This window comes from Mercenaria mercenaria, unplaced genomic scaffold (genome assembly GCF_021730395.1).
Source record: "Mercenaria mercenaria strain notata unplaced genomic scaffold, MADL_Memer_1 contig_1964, whole genome shotgun sequence".
Lineage (NCBI taxonomy): Eukaryota > Metazoa > Mollusca > Bivalvia > Venerida > Veneridae > Mercenaria > Mercenaria mercenaria.
Window position 1 is genome coordinate 314 of NW_026459987.1, and position 23517 is coordinate 23830.

At 35.8% G+C, this 23517-nt stretch overlaps 2 protein-coding genes across 2 annotated transcripts in view; both read right to left on the reverse strand.

Moving 5' to 3' along the window:
• On the reverse strand, positions 1-12481 carry LOC128552036 (E3 ubiquitin-protein ligase UBR4-like). The gene is made up of 12 exons (XM_053533034.1): positions 12456-12481; positions 11805-11916; positions 9653-9835; positions 9141-9225; positions 8576-8706; positions 8216-8355; positions 7416-7723; positions 5551-5692; positions 4600-4773; positions 1837-1966; positions 348-500; positions 1-47 (listed from the first exon to the last, which is right to left on the reverse strand). Exons 1-7 carry the CDS (start codon positions 12479-12481, stop codon positions 7675-7677), a joined length of 726 nt encoding a protein of 241 aa, XP_053389009.1. The 3' UTR covers positions 1-47; positions 348-500; positions 1837-1966; positions 4600-4773; positions 5551-5692; positions 7416-7674.
• The window catches only part of LOC128552037 (E3 ubiquitin-protein ligase UBR4-like), a 23925-nt gene continuing 12212 nt past the window's right edge, over positions 11805-23517 (reverse strand). Inside the window, exons 4-12 of the mRNA XM_053533035.1 lie at positions 19894-20061; positions 19307-19432; positions 17060-17213; positions 16462-16522; positions 15777-15944; positions 14879-15017; positions 14230-14478; positions 12602-12730; positions 11805-11916 (exon numbers count right to left, since the gene is read on the reverse strand). Coding sequence (XP_053389010.1) covers positions 12680-12730; positions 14230-14478; positions 14879-15017; positions 15777-15886 — 549 coding nt within the window. The 5' untranslated portion in view covers positions 15887-15944; positions 16462-16522; positions 17060-17213; positions 19307-19432; positions 19894-20061 and the 3' untranslated portion in view covers positions 11805-11916; positions 12602-12679. The remainder of the gene's footprint in view (positions 11917-12601; positions 12731-14229; positions 14479-14878; positions 15018-15776; positions 15945-16461; positions 16523-17059; positions 17214-19306; positions 19433-19893; positions 20062-23517) is intronic.

Sequence of the window (23517 nt, forward strand, 5' to 3'; positions counted from 1 at the left end):
TACCTCCATACCAGTGTCGTCTTCCAGGAGAGCAACCAACTCACAATCTGCAAGAGAAAGGTCATAAGCTTCTCTGTATACAGTGATCTCAGAAAAATGCATTTCATATCTGCCTTCAAGCAGGTCTCAATAACAATTTACATGTCAATTTTAATATTACATGTTTTCAGCCAAATTACCACTCTCGCAACTTATATTTCTGATAAATGGGAAACAGTTTACTGAAATCTACTGTCACATAAACTTTATATGTGAACTAATAAACACAGTAACTTTCTTTATATTCATGTATTAAATTCATCAAAAAGATCATAACAAAAAAATTGCAATTTGCACAAAAGACAAACCTTGACATATTTTGTTTTTCACATCCCTCATGAGGTCCGAGCCCTGCCTTGCTTGAGCTGTATGGATTTCCCAGCATTCTCCCCTGCAGGACGTCCTCTTGCTTGTGGGTTTTTCTCCAGGATCGTGAACAAATCACCAACATCATACTCCTCCTGTAAAGAGAAATAACCTTTACACATACCTAAAGACAAGGTAGTTTTCTACACTTCTGTACCAAGATATTGTTTCTGTGAAGTACTGACAATGTAATTTGGAGTAGATTTTTAGTACAGTACTCACTCTTGTATTATATATAACTTTGCAACAGTGGTGAACTGCGTTATATCTTGTACTTTGTTATACTGCACGGTAGTGTCAATCCATGAAATAAAATGCCCCAAAAGAAATAAGAATTCCCATATTTTTTCTTTATATTTTAATATCCACAAATTCATGTTGCCACAAACTGAAACCACAATTTATTGAATGATTGCACAGTATTTTAACTAGTATTCTAACACGATCTGCAGCAATTGCTATATATAAACATATAGAGAAATCGCCTATACATGAATCTACAATAAAATATGGTTGGCTGTTACATTTCACCCCCTATGATTGTGGCATAAGAGATTCTACTTCAGTTCCATTACATACAAATTATTTCAGGGCCAAGCGGTTGAAAACAGCATTTCAAAAACATAAATATGATAAAAAGTCATACTGACTTATGTGTAGGACCGTAAAACACGTTTCGATCTCTACGAGCGAATTCAATTAGCTTAATTAAGATTCAACAGTGACGTCATAAATGTATGACATAAAGTATGACGTCATAATGATGTGACGTCATATAAAGGTAAGCTCGTAACTTGTAACACAGGGTCAACTCGCCTAATTTGATGATTCTCTTCATAATTAGTTTGCGAGCTGTTTAGATTACTAAATTATAAATACTTCTCAAAATTCTGATAAAAAGAAACAAATATCTATACGTTCCATTGGCTATGCAACTCTGTCTAACCGTAGGGGGTAAATTGTAACAGCATATGACCCGAATGACGTATTACGCTGAAAATGTAGTACTGTAAAATGCAAATTATTTGCGTTGTTAGAATCGAAATAATAAATCTGTTCCAATAATTTTATCAATTAATAAAACATGGGCTGTCGTTTGGATGCGAATGATTAAATCACTCGTGCTGCGCACTCGTGATTTAATTATTACGCATCCAAACTCCTGCCCATATTTTATTAACTGATAAAATATAGGAACATATTTATTATTTCTTAAACATTCTATATAACTACATAACTCCCTACATAAATTGCCAGTCCATAGTTTGTAAAACTAACCAGTCATTAGTGAAACACTAAATTTTTCTGGATAAAACCAAAACGTGAAGTCCATGGACCTTGGGGAAAGATTCTGACTACCGACTGGCAGCTTTTATGTGTATACAATTTAATCTCCAGCATGTATAATGGTATGTACAAGGATGCACTAACTGAACAGATGATGCTACATAGTCGCTCAAATATGAAGACAGGAAGACAGGTGACACTTTGTCATCTAGTGGATATTTCTGTATAGTCTGTACACACACTTGCATGAATTCCATTGTCTCAGACTCTGTACCTGTTATAAACATTACCACAACATTACTATCTCTGATCTGTTAATTACATAATAATATTAACAGTTTCCTTCAACTGTTAAACAGAATAACACTATCACTTCTTACAAACAAGAGGACCATGACGGTCCTGAATCGCTCCACTGTCCCCACATGACCCAGTTTTGAACCAAGTATGACATGGTTTCTTCTATTATTTGACATAGTGACCTAGTTTTTGAGCTCATGTGACCCAGTTTTAAACCTGACCTAGATATCATCAAGATAAAAATTCTGACCAATTTTCATAAAGATCCATTGAAAAATATGGCCTCTAGAGAGGTCACAAGGTTTTTTATTATTTGACCTACTGACCTACTTATTGACGGCACATGACCCAGTTTCGAATATGACCTAGATATCATCAAGGTGAACATTCTGACCAACTTTTATGAAGATCCATTCACAAGTATGGCCTCTAGAGAGGTCACAAGGTTTTTCTATTTTTAGATCTACTGACCTAGTTTTTGACCACACGTGATCCAGTTTCGAACTTGACCTAGATATCATCAAGATGAACATTCAGACCAAATTTCATACAGATCCCATGAAAAATATGGCCTTTAGAGAAGTCACAAGGTTTTTCTATTATTTGACCTACTGACCTAGTTTTTAATGGCACATAACCCAGTTTCAAACTTGATCTATATATGATCAACATGAACATTCTGACTAATTTTCATGAAGATCTTGTGAAAAATATGGCCTTTAGAGAGGTCACAAAGTTTTTCTATTTTTAGACCTACTGAACTAGATATCATCAAGGTGAACATTCTGACCAATTTTCAGAAAGACCCCATGAAAAATGTGACCTCTATAGTGGTCACAAGCAAAAGTTTACGGACGCACAACGTACTCTGCGCGATCACAAAAGCTCACCTTGTCACATTGTGACAGGTGAGCTAAAAAAACCTATGCTGTTTCATTGTAGAATTAAAATCAAAGGAACAATTTTATACTGATTATTCTATAATCTTCAGATATAAACAACTAAATGGTTCATTGTTCAATACATAAATAAACTTAATACATATACCGTAAAAACTCGAATATATCACGCTAGCATGTATATGACGCACCCCCGACTCTTGTATCAAAATCTTGGGAAAAATGCTTACATTGGAATATATCACGCACCGAAAAATCAGTCGAAAACGTTGTTTACAAAGTCGAAATCGGCCATTAGCGGTATGCGTAAAAACGATTTCTCGTGAAAATCACAATTGCTGCATAATCGGTTACAGACAACAGTGACAATAATTGGCAGACAAATTCTTTCTAAAGTATTTGAGAACTTTCTCAAGCTGTCAACACCTAAGCACTTTAACAGACATGTGAACAAACATCTCATAATTATGGGCACATCAAACGAGAAAATCGCGGCTAATTAGCGTGTTTGTTTAACCATGTATGAGTTGCTATATTGATCAGTAATAATTTGCTGGAAATAAAGAAATAACAAACGATCTGTTTTAATTGCAATTTATTTGAGCATCCTCGAAAGATAATGATTTTAATTATCAAACACCAACAACCCGGAACCGCGAAATTTTGTATTTTGCCTAATTATTAAACTGACACATTATCCAGTGCTCTGGATATGTACGATATTTTTTAATTAAATTTACAAATACAAAAAATTTAAACTCACAAATAAAATCAACTTTACCGTATATCATCAGAGGTTCTGTTCCGTACGTGTTTTTAGACCCGCCCAATAAAACGCTCTTCAAGAGGAGGTTAAAAAAGCACGGCCCAAAATGTAAACACATGACAGTTGACAAAATTGTCCGATTTTCGCCGATATTTTCGGGTTTTCAAGCTGGAAAAAATGTTTGAAGCTCTACCTTGGTATATATTACGCATCCCTTTAAGAAAAGGAAAAAATCGTAAAAAAACTGCGTCATATATTCAAGTTTTTACGGTATATATATATATATATATATATATTATATTATACCAGATTTATATAGCGCCCTTTTCATGACCAATTTCACGTTCAAAGGCGCTTTACATAGTTCAAATGCAGCCACACAGGGTGCATAATTCATCCTCTACTAGTACAGACACAGAGCGATCTGACCAGAGGGACAGAGTGAGAAAAAGTCCCCACGACAGAGAGATCAGAAATCAGATACAGGCTTGTCCGGCTAGCTTAGCCTAGCTCGTTGCGAATAGACAGCCTGGTTCTTTAACATGCCCAGTGTATAGCACTGATACACCCAAGTATTGCCTGGGTTCCTGACCAGTACACCTCTAGTTGGGTGGGAAACACTGAAAAGCGTTTCTGAAAATTCCCGAGTAGCTGCCGGGGACCGAACCCCAGACCTCAGGATTGGAAGGCCAGTGTACAACCAATGAGCTATCCGTCCACCCATACATTTGGTTAACCTCTCAGATTTTACCATTAACCAATTATCAAAATAATGAAATACTGCCTTCCCTAACATAAATATCACATTTACCCACATCAGAACACATTAAGACCAAGAACTGTGACACAGTCAGACATGTAAACTTTCATTCCCAAAAAAAAGATTCCCTCAACTCTTCCATAACCTCATCTATACTGCAAAGACAGACCTTAAGAACATACCTGTAGTAAGCTCCTCGAGGAGCTCTAACAGTTTATCCTGTGTCTCATCTATCAATTTAGTTCTCTGCAACAGAAGTTTCTTCAGTGAGAGATATCCATTAAGGACGTAACCAACCAGTCTATTCTTGTAGTGCTGCTTTATCTCCTTTTGTTGAACAAACAGGGACAGTAACTCTGTAAGAGCAAAATATAAATCAACTCCCCCTGCACAAAACTTTGTATCTATTTCCATTTTATAATATATAAAAACATAATCATACACTGAACCTAAATCTCCACTACTTTATTTGTACTACTGCTTACTCTGCATGTAACTACTATTATTATTTATTATACCAAATTTATATAGCGCTCTTTTCATGATAAACACTTCAAAGGCGCTTCACATAACACAAAGGCATCCACACAGGGCGTGAAATTCATCCTCTACTGGTACAGACACAGAGCGATCTATCCAGAGGGACAGAGTGAGACAAAGCCCCTAAAACTGAGAGAAAGAGAAATCCTTTTAGATATAGGCCTGTCCAGCTAACTTAGCCCAACTCTTTGCAAATAGACAGTCTGATTCTTTAACGTGCCTAGTGTATAACACCCATACACACAAAGCTGTCTTTCCTGGGAAAAACCAGTACTGGTCTCTTAGTTAGATGGGAGACACTAAAAAGCATCTCAGACATATCCAGTGCCTAGACTGGGAAATTCTATACCATACAACTTACATGTATGGTACTAGGGCGTTGGAGGCCTCTCTATGACAATTTAATTAAAGCATGTATAAAGTCATATGTTTTCTAACTCTAATTCACATTGGAAAGCTGAAATTACTGTGAAATTCCTTGTTCAGGTACCAAATAAAGAAATACTGGAAGTTACACTAATTTTTTGAAAATTACTGATGTACTGCTGTAGACGGAGTCTACTCATTAAACAAATTTTAGTACAATCACTTACCTTGGTGAACAGATCTCCAAGTTTGAGTAACACCCCCTTGATAGCTAGGTAATGTTTCCAATGGGTTGGTTGTATAATCCTACCATAGAGGGATAGGAACTCCTGGGCACATTCTCCAGCCTTGCCCACCTGATCCAAACACCTGCAGAATGAAACTAGAAAATGCTTTTGTAAAAAAGCACATGTCTCCCCCAATGCAAAGTCCTATAGGCAAGAAGTCAATAGGGGTCAGGAGCGAAAGTCAAAGAGACACTGATGGTTGGCTGCAATAGGGATCATCTACTTGGCATGTCCAGTCATCCCGCTAAATTTCAACACTCTTGGCCTAGTGGTTCTCAAGTCACTGTTCAGGCTCCTGTGACCTTGACCTTTGATCAAGTGACCTCAAAATTAATAGGGGTCATCTACTATGCATGTCCAATCATCCTATTAAGTTTCAACATTGTAGGTCAAGTGGTTCTCAAGTTATTTCCAAAAAATGATTTTACATGAACAGGCCACTGTGACCTTGACCTTTAATAGACTGACCCCAAAATCAATAGGGGTCATCTACTCTGCATGTTCAATCATCCTATGAAGTTTCAACATTCTGGGTCAAGTGGTTCTCAAGTTATTGATTGGAACTGGTTATCAATGTTCAGGCCTCTGTGACCTTGACCTTTAACGGAGTGACCCCAAAAACAATAGGGGTCATTTACTCTTCATGAACAATCATCCTATGAAGTTTCAACATTCTGGGTCGAGAGGTTCTCAAGTTATTGATTGGAAATGGTTTTCCATGTTCAGGCCCCTGTGGCCTTGACCTTTAACAGAGTGACCCTAAAATCGTTAGGGGTCATCTACTCTGCATGACCAATCATCCTATGAAGTTTCATCATTCTGGGTCAAGTGGTTCTCAAGTTACTGACCGGAAATGGTTTTCCATGTTCAGGCCCCTGCGACCTTGACCTTTCACAGAGTGACCCCAAAATCGTTAGGGGTCATCTACTTTGCATGACCAATCATCCTATTATGTTTCAACATTCTGGGTCAAGTGGTTCTCAAGTTACTGACCGGAAATGGTTTTCAATGTTCAGGCCCCTGTGACCTTGACCTTTAATGGAGTGACCCCAAAATCGATAGGGATCATCTACTTTGCATGTACAATCATCCTATGAAGTTTCAACATTCTGGGTCAAGTGGTTCTCTAGTTATTGATCGGAAATGGTTTTCCATGTTCAGGCCCCTGTGACCTTGACCTTTGATGGAGTGACCCCAAAATCAATAGGGGTCATCTATTCTTCATGACCAATCATCCTATGAAGTTTCATCATTCTGGGTCAAGTGGTTCCCTAGTTATTGATCGGAAATGGTTTTCAATGTTCAGGCCCCTGTGACCTTGACCTTTGACGGAGTGACCCCAAAAACAATAGGGGTCGTCTACTCCAGCAGCCCTACAACCCTATGAAGTTTGAAGGTTGTAGGTCAAATGGTTCTCCAGTTATTGCTCGGAAATGAAGTGTGACGTACGGACGGACGGACGACGGACAGGGCAAAAACAATATTTCTCCTGGGGGAAACATAATAATTCTACTTTTAAAGTGAGAAAAGAACCTTAACTCTGTGTTTAATTTAATATATAGGCTTAATATTAAACCTGCAATATTTGGACAGGAAAACTCTTATCTCCTGGTTGATCATTTGCAAAAACTGAACAAATTAGAGAAATTGCAAAAGAGGAATTTTACATTTTAAGATAATAATGCAAGGCAATACAACATTTCTACCATACTCTGAACACAGATTATGAGGAAAGATTGACAATGGTTAAAGCAGTGTTTCTTTGTGGAAACTTGAAGATGTATGGAAAGAGCATATAGCATTACCCTGTGAGCATGTCTTCAATTTCTTTCTTCCTAGATGGAACCTGTGCTATATACTCAATCACCCTGTTGGCTGTCTTGTCTTGCTGACTGGGACAATGGTGAGAATATAGCCTGCTGCAGCCAAGTTGTTTGTGTCAGCTCCAATGGAACATCGGGAACCTTCCACATCTTGGTACGCCATCTAGTGGCATATTTCTCCTGAAGATAACGAGCCCGAGCTTCAGTCTTCTCAACAAATTTATCTATTTCCGATGGTTTCTCAGTAATTTCTCCTTTCTTCTCTGCTGTTGGTGTCGTCTGCTGCACTGCTGAAAATACAAGACAGTTTCTTTATACAGACAAATGATATTTGTTGGTTCTTTATTTGCAACCAGTCGGCCCAACATATCTCTTACAGAACCTTGCCTTGAAAGGTTTAATATTTTTCATGATTTATTCTGAAGCCACGATTGCTCATAACTGACTTTGTTTTCTTGATGTATTTTAAGTTACACAACATTATAATTATGAACTGTATTTCTTTTAACTAGTTGAGAACCTGATGCTGTCTTAACCAAATACAAATATATCATATTTTTTGTCACAACCTGTTGATATCTAGTTTCAGGACTTATTTCAGGAAAGAAGCATGAAATTAATTTTGACTTAACTTGTACTGAAAAACTTTAACAATATTATTAGCAAAGATAAAACACAAATCTTTAATTCTGCACAAACTGAACTGTTTTCAACTTATTTCTAGAATATCTTTGAAAGCAAACAAAGTTCATCATCAACCTAAATGAGAAATGCGTTCTTACCTTGTTGGACTGGCAGACATTTTCTGCCAGTTCTGGTACGAGTATTTCTGGTTTCCAGTCAACCACTCTGCACTGTTCACATGTAACTCAGGAGGCAAGGCCATCACTGCACTGACAGGGGGTTCTTCCTGGCTACCATCCTGCAGGAGATGTATCAAAGCATTATCACAAGTCTCAAAGCATATACAGAAGCTCTAAATGTTTGACAGAGTTCATACCAAAATAGAAATATATCCATTGCCATAAAACTGACTGTCTATAACATCAATATTGGATAGATATTACCAAAGAGTTATAGAATCAGTCTGAAAAATAAGTCAAACCAAGAAACCAGCAATTTCGGAAGCCCTGATAACTTACCTTAGCTATCTGTGACTTGTCTGGTCTAATCAGATGTTCGAGTATCCTTAGACAGGGTAATGTCACACATTCCATAATAACCGGTTGTTTCAGCTGCATTTCTGACATTCCCATCAGGAAGAGTCGCATCACTGAAAACAATTTTATCACAGTAATAAATGAATGAGGTGGGTTTTACAGCGAACCGACACAAAAAGGTCATATATCGCCAAGTTTTATCACAGTAAGATGAGTGGAGAATTTTGTAATAATCTTCAAACGAAAGTTACAATGAAGGTTGTAACAATAATAATTTATGATCTTTCCTGTCTATGGCATGAATATCAACTGACAGGCCAGTATTGCAGAAGTCTGCTTTTAACTCTTACAGTGAATTAATACTTTTGCACAAAATATGAAGCCACCATTTCTAGGGAAGTAAGTCCATCCAACTGTCATGTGTTTACCTTAAAGGTGATCATTTAAATACTAATATGATAGATCACAGATCTATTACACTCCCCTCCCATTATACAACCAACCAACAGCACTGAATAAACTGGATCAAAGTAGTAAATCAACTTACCACATCTCACCCTGAATTCCCAACATGTATCTTCCTGTTTAAGGGAGTTAGCCAGCAACAGTATCTCATGTCTCACAGAAGAACCCTGGGTTACAGAAACGATCAGTTATGGCCTTAAAATACAGCTAAAAACCTGTCTTAGTCCCCCACCCCTACCCCCAAACCCCCTGTCTACACCAGTCATTTTTGCCTTAAGCTTCCCAGATTTACTTTTTGTTCTAAATTCAACATGTCTAAGTAGCCAGATTGGTCCCTGCCTTGGTAGGCTGTTTAATGCCAGATTGGTTCCTGCCTTGGTAGGCTGTTTAATACAACTTTCACTGTACACAAAGACAAGACTATTCTACACTGTTGCATTGTCTCCATGCAAAGAAAACTCTTTTATTTACAAAGACAAATCATTTCAACTGGGTGATAACTGAATTTTAATATTCTTCATCAAAAGTCAATTACCATCTCATTGGGGTTTTTTTTATCCCTTATTAATAAAACACATGAAACAAGAATCTTACAAGATCTGGGTTGAACAAATGTCCTTCGTCTGCTGCTGATATATGAGTCATTATAATGTTGTTCATTTCCTCTGTTTCACGCCTGTTGTCTTTGGTCAGTAGGCAGAGCAGGGATCTGACCTCTGATCTTACGTGTAGTGTGCCTCGGCGAAGGTTGAAATCTATCAACTCCTGAATCATACCCTGTAATAAAAATAGTTTAATAACTTTAACTTGAACTAAAATACTAAACTAACAACATCAGTAGTTAAACTAAACAAGAGGACCATGATGGTCCTGAATCGCTCACCTCTTCCCACATGATCCAGTTTTGAGTATGACGTCGTTTTTTCTATTATTTGACATAGTGACCTAGTTTTTGAGCTCATGTGACCCAGTTTTGAACTTGACCTAGATATTATCAAGATAAAAATTCTGACCAATTTTCATGAAGATCCATTGAAAAATATGGTCTCTAGAGAGGTCACAAGGTTTTTCTATTATTTGACTTATTGACCTAGTTTTTTAAAGCACGTGACCCAGTTTCAAACTTGACCTAGATATCATCAAGGTGAACATTCTGACCAATTTTCATGAAGATCCATTCAAGGGTATGGACTCTAAGAGAGGTCACAAGGTTTTTCTATTTCAAGACCTACTGACCTAGTTTTTGATCGCAGTTGACCCAGTATCAAACTTGACCTAGATATCATCAAGATAAACATTCAGACCAACTTTCATACAGATCCCATGAAAAATATGGCCTCTAGAGAGGTCACAACGTTTTTTCATTATTTGACCTACTGACCTACTTTTTGATGGCACGTGACCCACTTTCAAACTTGACCTAGATGTCATCAAGATGAACATTCTGACCAATTTTTATGGAGATCCATTCACAAGTATGGCCTCTAGAGAGGTCACAAGGTTTTTCTATTTTTAGACCTACTGACCTAGTTTTTGATCGCACATGACCCTGTTTCGAACTTGACCTAGATATCATCAAGATGAACATTCAGACCAACTTTCATGAAAATCCATTGAAAAATATGGCCTTTAGAGAGGTCACAAGGTTTTTCTATTATTTGACCTACTGACCTAGTTTTTGATGGCACGTGACCCACTTTCGAACTTGACCTAGATATCATCAAGATGAACATTCAGACCAATTTTCATGAAGATTTCATGAAATATATGGCCTCTAGAGTGGTCACAAGGTTTTTCTATTTTTAGACCTACTGACCTAGTTTTTGACCACACGTGACCCAGTTTCGAACTTGACCTAGATATCATCAAGGTGAATGTTCTGACCAATTTTCATGAAGATCTTGTGAAATATATGGCCTCTAGAAAGGTCACAAGGTTTTTCTATTTTTAGACCTACTGACCTAGTTTTTGACCGCACGTGACCAAGTTTCAAACTTGACCTAGATATCATCAAGGTGAACATTCTGACCAACTTTCATGAAGATCTTTGACATATATGGCCTCTAGAAAGGTCACAAGGTTTTTCTATTTTTAGACCTCCTGACCTAGTTTTTGACCACAGTTGACCCAGTTTCGAACTTGACCTAGATATCATCAAGTTGAACATTCTGACCAATTTTCATGAAGATTTTGTGAAATATATGGCCTCTAGAGAGGTCACAAGGTTTTTCTATTTTTAGACCTATCGACCTAGTTTTTGACCGCACGTGACCCAGTTTCGATCTTGATCTAGATATCATCAAGGTAAACATTCTGACCAATTTTCATGAAGATCCATTGAAAATTATGGCCTCTAGAGAGGTCACAAGGTTTTTCTATTTTTAGACCTACTGACCTAGTTTTTGACGGCACGTGACCCAGTTTCGAACTTGACCTAGAATTTACCAAGATGAACATTCTGACCCATTTTCATAAAGATCCCATGAAAAATGTGACCTCTAGAGATGTCACAAGGAAAAGTTTACAGACGCACGGACGGACGACGGACGGCGGACACCGCGCGATCACAAAAGCTCACTTTGTCACTTTGTGACAGGTGAGCTAAAAACATATTTTCCTAATTACATTTAAAAATCTGGGATTACTGAATTAATTTCTATTGTTGGGGTACATGTATTATAAATTCATTCTAGTCTGAAAGTGAAATGTGTGAGAGAGATTTTAGGGTTGAAAAGGAATTCCCTACCTGACTACAGAGTACATGTCTAAGGTTGGTGTTGGTGACAAGAGCTCGTAACAATGTTATACAGTGTTCCACAGCTGCACTTGCACATCCAAAACAATTGCTTGGCTTGCCACTGAAATGATACAGGAAATTTGCATATTCCTTTGTTTCAAAATTACCCCATAAGATTTTCAACATCTGTTAACACAGTATCATCATTTCATTTTCATGATTTGAAGTGATGTCAACAGAGAAATATCTAACTAAGGAAACTCTGATACAAGAACTCAACTTAATTCAAAATGCAAAATATACAATACCAGAGATTCTTAAAGTTTGCAGATTTTGTAAACATTTCAAGATGATTTATGAAGAAATGTGTGAATGGCTCAAGGTGTTTCCTACAACAACTAAATTAGTTTGCACCAATTTCACTATTTATAATTAATCAACATTAGACACTAGTGACTATCCTAATTTTAATATTCATCATTCTGATTTAAATCAATTAAATTTTCATAATGTATCAAGTTAACTGAAAGTGCTCTTCAATTGAAAACATATTTAGTACATATGCTTTAGGTCTTATAGTATTTTATAACGAAATGTATCTGGATATAGATATGCCATTTTTCACACAAGCTTTTGTGCTACAACTTAAATGGTACAAACTAATTTATACCAAATTTCCACTCCATTTTGTAACTTCTGCAGATCACCAAACTGTAAATGAAGACATTTTTATGCTAACAGTGAATGTGAGTAGCTTTAAACCCTAAAGATCTGAGTCCGAATAATTATATTATCTGTACCCATACCTAACTTCTCTGCTTTCTTGACAGGTTGTTTAAGTACGGGTGGGTCTCTAGGGCTGGTGACTGGGGAACTGCTGGTGGCTACAGCCTGTCTCTGTAGTCTACCAGCTCCTTTCTACATGCTAACACTTTCTGTAAACATACATTCATAAATTTATATTGCAACATACACTTTCACTAGAAAGTAAAATAAATTTTATAGCTGTATCAAAGAGATACTAGAAGACGTTTTTGTAGAAAAGCGCATGTCTCCCCCAATGCATAGTCATAACAAGAAATAAGTCAATAGGGGACAGGAGCTAAAGTCAAAGAGACACTGATGGTTGGCTGCAATATGGATCATCTATTCGGCATGTCCAATCATCCCACTAAGATTCAACTTTCTGGGCCTAATGGTTCTCAAGTTATGAATTGGAAACCGTTTTCCATGTTCAGGTCCCTGTGACCTTGACTTTTGATCAAGTGACCCTTAAATCAATTAAAGTTTCAACATTCTGGGTCAAGTGGTTCTCAAGTTATTGATCAGAAATGGTTTTCCACGTTTAAGCCCCTGTGACCTTAAGTGACCCCAAAACCAACAAATCAATAGGGCTCATCTACTCTACATTTCCAATCATCCTATGAAGTTTTAACATTCTGGGTCAAGTGGGTCTCAAGTTATTGATCAGAAACAGTTTTCCATGATCAGGTCCCTGTTACCTTGACCTTTCATCTAGTAACCCCAATAATAATAGGGGTCATCTACTCTAAAAGCCCTATCACCCTATGCAGTTTGAAGGTTCTAGGTCAAATTGTTCTCCAGTTATTGATTGAAAATGAAGTGTGACGGATGGATGGCCCCTGTGACCTTGACCTTTCATGGAGTGACCCCAAAAACAACAGGGGTCATCTACTCTGTAAGTCCTATTACCCTATGAAGATTGAAGGTTCTAGGTCAAATGGTTCTCAAGTTATTGACTGGAAATGGATTTCCATGTTCTTGCCACTGTGACCTGAACCTTAAATTGAGTGACCCCAAAATCAATAGAGGTCATCTATTCTGCATGTCCAATCATCCTATGAAGTTTCAACATTCTAAGTAAAGTGGCTCTCAAGTTATTGATCACAAATGGTTTTCCATATTCAGGCCTCTGTGATTTGGGCTTAGATGGAGTGACCCCAAAATCAAAAGGGGTCATCTACTCTACATGTCAAATCATCCTATGAAGTTTCAACATGCTGGATCAAGTGGTTCTCAAATTATTGATCGGAAATTGTTTTCCATGTTCAGGCCCCTGTGACCTTGACTTCTGATGGAGTGACCCCAAAAACAATACGGGGTGTCTACTCCATAAACCCTGCCTTCCTATAAAGTTTGAAGGTTCTAGGTCAAAAGGTTCTCCAGTTATTGGTCGGAAATGTATGAAGGACGGACAGGGCAAAAACAATATGTCTCACAATTATAATTGCTGTAATGCAACAGTTTTAAAAGACAGGTTAGAGATATATTTTCATGTGATAGCTATCTACCATAAAATAAAGAAAATAACTTATGAAGCTGAACAATTAAGAACATATTAATTTGTAATGATCTACCATTTATTAGGGAAATGGTTAAAAAATAAATAATACTTGATATATGTTTCAGTTACCTGTATAATTTTGCTGAGTTTGTCAAAAGAGGATTTGCTTTCACCACAGTATTTCAAGGCTAGATGTTGTATAGACTTATTCACAGCTGATCCTGACACTCCTCCCCCCTGTCCACCACCATCTTCTGGTCTGTCAGTGCTGTGCTCAGCCACCTGGATCCCCAGGTTCTCCAGTGCTGGACGATGCAGCTGTAACTGTTTATAGATTCGGTCTGCCTTCTCCAACAGCGAATTTATGGTTGTTATAGCCTGAAATATTCATTAATCATTGAATCAAGAAATTTATCTTTTCATACACAAAAACTTTATTTGGAATGATATAGGGATTGATTGGTGCTTTAACTCTGTATCCAAATATTAAGCAGAATATTGCAATAATCAGTATTCAAATAAGTGGAATCTACTATATATGCTTCAGTATTTGTCCCAATTTATCATGTAAATATCTAATTATCTCCTCCAAGAAAAATCCCTTGCCAATCTCTTATAGGATGTCTATAGTTTGAGATCTAATTCTATAAAATTTGAACACAGAATCTGTATAAACTGCCTATCATTCAGAAACAATACAATATCGTCACAAGTTACCACAAGATTGGAAAATAGAGAAGAGAAGATATGTAACCATGGTAACAGTATCATTTCTCACTTTCTTCCTGTCTTCCTCATTCTCAATAGGATCTACAGTACAACATGGTTTGGCTGTGAGGGTGAAATCAAACTTGGCATATTTACAGAAGCTACAGGCATTACACAGGAACGGGTATTTCTTATCATAATTAATGGCTCTGTAACAAAAAGGAAATCATCAGAACATCTTTAGCACCAAATGTGACATAAAAAGATAGGTATCTGCTTATAGACAGACTAATGACATCACAGTTTTGGTCTGTCTTCCAGTCTGTTCAATGCGATATCAGGATAAAAAGTCAAATTTTAACACAACCAGATTTCTTTTCCTATTACACAAATAAGACTGGGAATTGTGATAATTATGATGTGACAAAGTCCCTGTTTGTATTTCATAATTACTACGCCATAGCATCAAATATCATAGCAGCACCCTGGAAATGGAAGTAGGTAACATAAGGTGGCTGTCATCATGGATATAGGTAGTTACCCTTAATATCTTGTTCCTACATGAAATAATCTGACTTAAACCTGCATTTTACCTGCATTTATCTGCTGCTTCAGTACGGTGTAAGGCCTTTTACAGCGTAGAACAGCGTAGGACTCTAAAACATACTCTAATTGCAGACACTAACCATTAGCATGCTGGACAAGACTGATTCTGCATCTAAGACCAGTGTAGATCATAATCAGCCTGCACATCCGTGCATTCTGATCAAGATCTGCATTGTTCGCTATTCAGTATCTTTTTGGTAACACCACTTTAAACAGTTAATGGTACTGTCCAAATTGAAACACTGGCAAGTTCATTTAAGAAATTGAGCAGGGTAAGTGCTAAGCAGATCATGCTTAGAAAAAACATGCATACTGAAAATGGATAAAGCTATAGCTGAACACAAGAGGCTGAGATATCTTACCTGCATTTATGACACTTCCCCGCAGTTACTGCAAACTCCAGGGTTAGCTGGGATGGAGGCACTGCAGTGTGGACACTGTAATATCTCACTGGTAGCTTGAAGGTTGTCATAGAAATCAGCTTATTCTATCATCAGATTACACGCGACTATAGGAATTCGAAACTCAACCTGAAATATACATTAAACTTCTGTTTTACTGAAGAACTGCAAATATCATTTTAATAGAACAAAAGGTGAAACTATGTTTACAAAAATTTTACGTAAGATATCAGAGTGCTTCTGCATTCTTATAATTTTTCATATCCTATATTCTTGTGTTCTTATCAAATATGAAGTACCTGTTTTACACTGGAATTATTTACCTTTGCATACAACAAATTGCATAAATAGGCCATAATTATTTTTTTTTTAAATATTTTGCTTCCGTAACAACCTGTTAAAATTTAGAGAGTCTCAGATGTACAGGTATAGAGATACAACCTTCTGATCAGAAGGTTATGGGTTCATGTCATGAAGAGAGAATCTGGCTGCAGTCTTCAAAATAACTTATCAAGGCAAGAGAACTGGTCAGAAGTCCAGGAAGCAATCAAGGAAAGTAGTTAATGCAGGTTTGGAGAATATAATCTACAATCAATGTAAGAAATAGGCCTCAATCATTAAATTTACTACACAACATCTTTATTACCTTGACATCTGTCTGACCTGCAGTTAATGTCATCTTTCTGGCCTTGTGCCAAAGTCCTGGTCTGAAATTGAGAAGTTCCAAGAACACTTATTTGTCAGAAATGAGTTAATGAGTAAGCCATCAAATTCCATTTTTGTATGTATGTGAGCTGGATTCAATGTTGGTTCAACACACCTAGGGGCAGCGGACAACTTTTTTAACACTGCTAATAAGCAAAATGCATTTTCTGTTATCAATGGTTAAGGGCAGGCACCCAGGTAGAGCCGCAACCTTCCCTAAGCTTGCTTGATGACTTCCTAATAAGACAGTCATTTTTTGTTTGGATACACTCATGCAAACACAATCATAGGTCATGTGGCAATTTTACATTTTTTCAACCAACACTTCAGTTTCAGTAGTATAGGTTTTCCCTAGACGTCCCAACAGACATTACTTCAGACTAGGGCAAGCACCTTGGTAGAACAGTCAACGGTCAAAAAGCCAGATTCCTCAAAGGAGTACAAAAGAAGGGCTCAATTCAAAAGAGGTTATTCTAAGATAAAAACATTACTGACTCATCTATCGAAGCTCTTTACTTGTTACTAAACAAAGTACTTACAAGAACAAGTAGAGAGTCATATGGCAGTATGACACTGTGTGGAGCAAGCTCGGTAGTGGGAAGTCCACTCTTGTTACACTGTTCAATGACAGCATTCAGGTTTTTCTCTATAGAGTAAAGGTCACATATCTCTCTGTATCTGTCCCTTGATCCACTAATAAACAGCAGCAACCGAAAATACAAATGATGTTTGACAATAAAGTACAAAATAATTAATCTTTTGAAATCATGGTGTTATTATGTACTTTCGAATGAAAATTAGAAAAAAAAAGATGAGAAAAAATAAAATATAATACATTTTCCCCTGTATCTTTCACTGCAATGCAAAATATTTTCACCAGTTTTTTGGAGCTATTTTAGTATCTCTTGGGCAGTGATTTCAGTTGAAGTGAAAACTTGCATATGAATAATGAAATGAACAATGTCTCTGGTCTTCCAAAAGTCACATTATAAAATTCAAATTGCAACCCATCTATGGTACAATTAATCTAGTACGAATATAAGTACACTGCATCCAATTTCAAACCTCAACGAAGGCACACTACTCAGGAATCATTTTTTATTTTCAATTTTTTACATTAGGAAATATCAAGAACTTGAGTTGTTTGTACTCATGCAGCTAAATTTTCATATTTGTTGATGATGTAATAGTAATTTTTTAATTAATTTGTGAAAATAAGATTGATCTTGCCAGTAAACAGAAAACATTTTGTTATTGTTCTCATTGGTTCTTAATGTAGACAAATGACATTTTCAACCATTTTAGTATTTAACAAATAAGCATATTCCAACCACTGGATGAAAATAACAAGAAATGCGGCAATGCCACGAAACCAGGTTTTCAACACTTTTCGTAAGAATAAACAAGAGTGCCAGAATGTCACAATATACACCCGTCACAGCAAATTTCTTTACTCTAGCACCTGTATTTGCAGATGTAATTTTAATTTTGTGGTTGTTTAGTAATCATTGTAATTCTTTTGTTTTTCTAAGTCCACAAAAAAACTCCTACCAGGTAGAGATACCTTAAAATACACCTAAACTTAGAAAGTAACAACTACATGTATGTTGTACCACAGAAAAGTGGTCTTGGTTTTTCCCTACGGTCAATTATAAAAAAGTTACAATATAAGTTATTTATAGTAACAACTAAGGGAAGTTAATCTTAAAAAAAAAAATTCAAAAAAAAAAAATTCAAAAAAAAAAAATACAAAAAAAAAAATTGTAAGTCCACACAGAAATCCTTACCAGGTAGAGATTGGTCAAAATACACCTCAAAATTGGATGTAACATGCATGTTGTACTACAGAAAAGTGGTCTCGATTTTTCCCTACGTCTAGTAATGAAAAAGTTACAATATAAGCTATTTATAGTAACAACAAAGGGAAGTAATTCTAAAGAAGGGAACTGCGCAAGACACTTCGTCTCATGATGGTGTATAATTGTGCCAAGTTACATCAAAATCCCTCTATGCATGAAGAAGATATGCTCCGGACAAAGTTTTCATTCTTGTATCCTTTGACCTCTAAGTGTGACCTTGACCTTAGACCTAGGGACCTGGTTCTTGCGCATGACACTCCATCTCATGATGGTGAACAATTGTGCCAACTTTCATCAAAATCCCTCCATGCATGTAGAAGATATGCTAACCCTAACCCTAACCTAACACTAACCCTATTTTTAGTAACAATGACCTTGACCTTGATCCCAGAAACCCCAAAATCAATCCCAAGCTACAACTTTATATAAGTTTTCTATACACCAAGTTTCATCATGATAGCTCATTCCTAAGTTAAGTTATTGACCGGAAACCCTTTTTCTATTTTAAGTAACAGTGACCTTGACCCCAGAAACCCTAAAATCAATCCAAGCCTTTGTCTTGATATAAGCTACATACATACCAAGTTTTATTCAAATACCTTTACCGAAACAAAAGTTATTGACCGGAAACCCTTTTTCTATTTAAAGTAACAGTGACCTTGACCTTGACCCCAGAAACCCCAAAATCAATCCCAGCCTTTGTCTTGATATAAGCTACATACATACCAAGTTTTATTCAAATATCTTTACTGAAACAAAAGTTACTGACCGGAAACACCAGTTTGACGCCGCCGCCACCGCCGCCACCCACCTGCCCAACCGACATCTACCCCAATCTAATAACTCAGGTTTTCGTTGAAAACCTGGTTAAAAACGACAGTCATGAAATAGACATGAATGTCCGCTATTGTTCTATAATAAACTTACTTTTCTTGCTTGTTTTTTGACAAATGGTGTTCTCTGTGTCATCATATACTCGGCTAGTGTGGTGTTCCATGCTGCATCGAATGTGGCTGTAGACACACCTTGAACACTGTCTCCTATCTTCTTCAACTAAAACCAGAAATTATGTTTTACATGCAAGAAAATATCATCATGGGGTGTGAAACTGCAGTGCTTGAATATATTGAACCAAAATCTATAGTAAGTTGCAAAGAAAAACCTTATATAAAATCTAAGTATCAAGCAGAAGTGATACTTGAATGCACAGTATATAGATCTAACATACACACTCGTCTATAATAAACAACAGAGCTACTGTGAAATCATTCAATTTCATGGTAATAGTTTTTTGCCCCCCAAGAAAGGTATTTCATCAGGATATATATTTTCGGATTTTCATTTATTAAGGTAACATGAACAAGAAGTTTGCTTTTATGTCGAGACTGACTTTCCTGAATAAAAATACCACAAATATCAATAATTTCACAATATGATACAGTCATACAACTTATTCATTTATTGTTAATATCTAAGGAACCATTCCCTTGTTTTTAAGAATTTTATGAACATACCTGATGTGGAAGTCTGAGCGGCATCTCTGTCAGGAGTTGTGTGTAGTCTTTAAACACATCATTCGCATGTCCCTTCACATACTCTCTCAAGGAGAATGGGCTCATATCTGGTGGTGGTAATGTTGGTCGGGGCCTCAACAGCTGTCCTGGTAATGGAGCTGTCTACTCCTAAAATATAGACAAATCTATGTACAAAATTATATATATGTGACCATGACTGAGAAAATGGGTCCAGATGAGGAATTTTGACATTTTCAGGTTTTTGCATATTTAGAAAGTATATTCATTCAGAAATAAATCCTGAAAATTTCAGATGAAAATCTTCAAAATTGTCAATTTCATGACAGATTTTGTAACATAGATATTAAAAATAAAAACAGTACATTTCAGCTATCCTTTCTTTCTAGTTTATTTCTCACATACTGGTAATGGCTAACAATTCTGAAATAAATTTATCTTTTGTTACAATTGCATGATATAAGTAAGATCCCTTCTTAATACACAAAATGATAATCAATTAAAATCTACAACAATTTCTATAAAAATATTTCTAAAATTGTGTTACCATGGCAACAAATGTATTAAAATCCCTTTCCTATGATAAAACTTAAAAAAAAACATGTTAGCTTGAAATAAGGATTTTAAAAAGTAAAATATTTTAAGGCATATGTATTTACAAAAATAAACTGAAAATTTCCCATGAAAATATTAAGAATGTTTGGTTTTATGACAGTTTTTGTAACATGGGTAATAACCATAAGAATAAGACAGATTTGTCATTGTTTCTTCATAACTTGTCTTTTACATGCTGATAATAAATGACTACTTTGGAGAAAAAAAAAGAACCTTCTATTACTATGAAATTTTATTTTTGTGATGCTTACTCAAAACAGAAAAATACAGCTAATTTAAATCTTTCATATTTTCTATGAATCCATTATTCAAATTGCGTTACCATGGCAACATATGCAATAAATTGCTTTTTCTACAATAGTACTTAAAAATACAAGAGGGCCATGATGGCCCTATATCGCTCACCTGTTATCATTGCACTTGAGGACAAGAAGGTCCTCAGAAAAAATATCTAAGTCCAAAGGACAGGAACAACAAAGGGAAGAAATTAAACCAAAAAGGAAAAAAAATTCTTACAAGGTACAGATATGTCAAAATACAACTAAAAATTGGAGGTACCATCCATGTTGTACAACAGAAAAGTGGTCTCGGTTTTTCCCTACGGCCAATAATAAAAAAGTTACTAAAAACAAGCTATTTATAGTAACGTAAAAGGGAAGTAATTAAAAAAAAATGATTGTAAGTTAACAAAAGAAGGATCTGCCAAATAAATCTGTTGACATATATGAAATTTCAGATCAGTATCTTCATTAGTTACAGAGATATACCCATTTTAATTTGAAATAAAGGGAGGTAATTTGACATAAAATCAGTCCACAGTTATCTACCCTCATTGGCTCAGTCCAACTAATGACAATAATGAAATTTCAAATAAGTCCTGTAAGTACTTACTGATATAAATCCATTTTGATTACAATCAGGGGAGTTAATCAGATATAAAATAACTCTGGAACCTACTAATGGATCTGATTTGTCATGGAATCCAAGATTTATTGTTGTTGAAGATATTTTGGAAGTTTGTACCAAATAAAACCATAAATGAAGTCTCTATATGGCTGCAAAAGCCAAAATAGCCAATTTTGGACCTTTAAGGGGCCATGACTCTGGAACCCATGAAGGAATCTGACCAGTTCAAGAATGGAACCAAGATCTTGTAATGATACAAGTTTTATGCAAGTTTGGTTAAAATCAAATCATAAATGAAGCTGCTATTGTGCAGACAAGGTCAAAATAGCTAATTTTGGCCCTTTCAGGGGCCATAACTCTGGAATCCATTATGGGATCTGGCCGGTTCAAGAAAGGCATCAAGATCTTATGGTGACACAAGTTTTGTGCAAGTTTGATTAAATTCAAATCATAAATGAAGCTGCTATTGTGCAGACAAGGTCAAAATAGCTAATTCTGGCCCTTTCAGGGGCCATCACTCTGGAACCCATTAAGGAATCTGGCCAGTTCAAGAAAGGAACCAAGATCATATGGTGATACAAGTTGTGTGCAAGTTTGGTTAAAATAAAATCATAAATGAAGCTGTTATTGTGCAGACAAGGTCAAAATGTCTAATTCTGACCCTTTCAGGGGCCATAACTCTGGAACCCATAAAGGAATCTGACCAGTTCAAGGAAGGAATCGAGATCTTATGGTGATACAAGTTGTGTGCCAGTTTGGTAAAAATCAAATTATAAATAAAGCTGCTATTGTGCAGACAAGGTCAAAATAGCTAATTTTGGCCCTTTCAGGGGCCATTACTCTGGAACCTGTGATGGGATCTGGCCAGTTCAAGAAAGGAATCGAGATCTTATGGTGATACAAATTGTGTGCGAGTTTGGTTAAAATAAAATCATAAATGAAACCACTATCGTGCAGACAAGAAATTGTTGACGGACACACGGACGCATGAGACGGACGCACTGACGACGGACGAAGGGTGATCACAAAAGCTCACCTTGTCACTATGTGACAGGTGAGCTAAAAAGCTTAATTTAAAATAATGTTTCTTGTAAGTTGAATATAATGAAGTATATATAATTGAAAGTAAAATTTGAAAATTATATGTGAAAAGATATAAAATGTTTGGTTTTATGACAGATTTCATAACACGCGTAATAACCACAAGAATAAACTTCAGTCGTTGTTTCTTCAGTTTGTGTTTTCACTTATTGGTAATCACTGGCTATTTTTAAATAAATGAATCTTCTTTTACAAAGAATATTTAGATATTCACTTAAAGTGCAAAGATCTAGCTGGCTAAAGTCCTTCACATTTTCTATAAAAACATTATTAAATTATGTTACCATGGCAACATACGCATTTGATTCTGTTTTCTACAATAGTACTTTAAAAAAGAGCTAAATTTGGAAAAATGTTTCATATAACTTGAATATTATAAAGTGGTATATATTCACAATTATTATCTCAAAATTTCATGTTAAAAAATTAAAATGTTTTGTTTTATGACAGTGTTTGTAACAGGAGTAATAACTATAAGAATAAGACATTTCTGTCATTGTTTCTTCATAATTTGCCTTTTACCTGCTGGTAATAAATAACTATTTAGAAATAAATGAAACATATATTACTATTGACTTTTTTTTTTATTGTTTATGCTTATTTTAAAGTAGAATACTAGAAAGTACAGCTAATTAAATTTTTTCCATATTTTCTAGGAAAATTGTGTTACCATGGCGACATATGTTTTAAATTCCCTTTTCCTACAATAATACTTAAAAAAAGTATTTCTAATAAGTTAAATATTTGAAAGTATAAGTATTCAGGAAAGAAATCTGAAAATTTTACATAAAAATTTTAAAACAGCCATGTTCTGTAATAAAAGTAGTTATGTAAGAATAAACATTTCAGTCATCCCTTTCCTCATAATCTGTTTTTTCACTGGCTAGTTATAACTGACAATACAAGAAAGTGAACATTCTTTTACCATTACATTATATACTGTAGATCCCTTATTGAAATACAAATCCATAATTTCAATGAAAT

Bases quoted from the DNA above. Each gene is read 5' to 3' on its own strand.
- LOC128552036 (XM_053533034.1), bottom strand. From the start codon at position 12,481: ATGGAGTGGAAATTTGGTATAAATTA. The intron at 9,836-11,804 runs GTAGGGAATTCC...TTTTTATTACAG, and splicing joins GACATGTACTCTGTAGTCAG to GGTATGATTCAGGAGTTGAT. The intron at 7,724-8,215 runs GTAAGAACGCAT...TTGTATTTTCAG, and splicing joins ATGTCTGCCAGTCCAACAAG to CAGTGCAGCAGACGACACCA.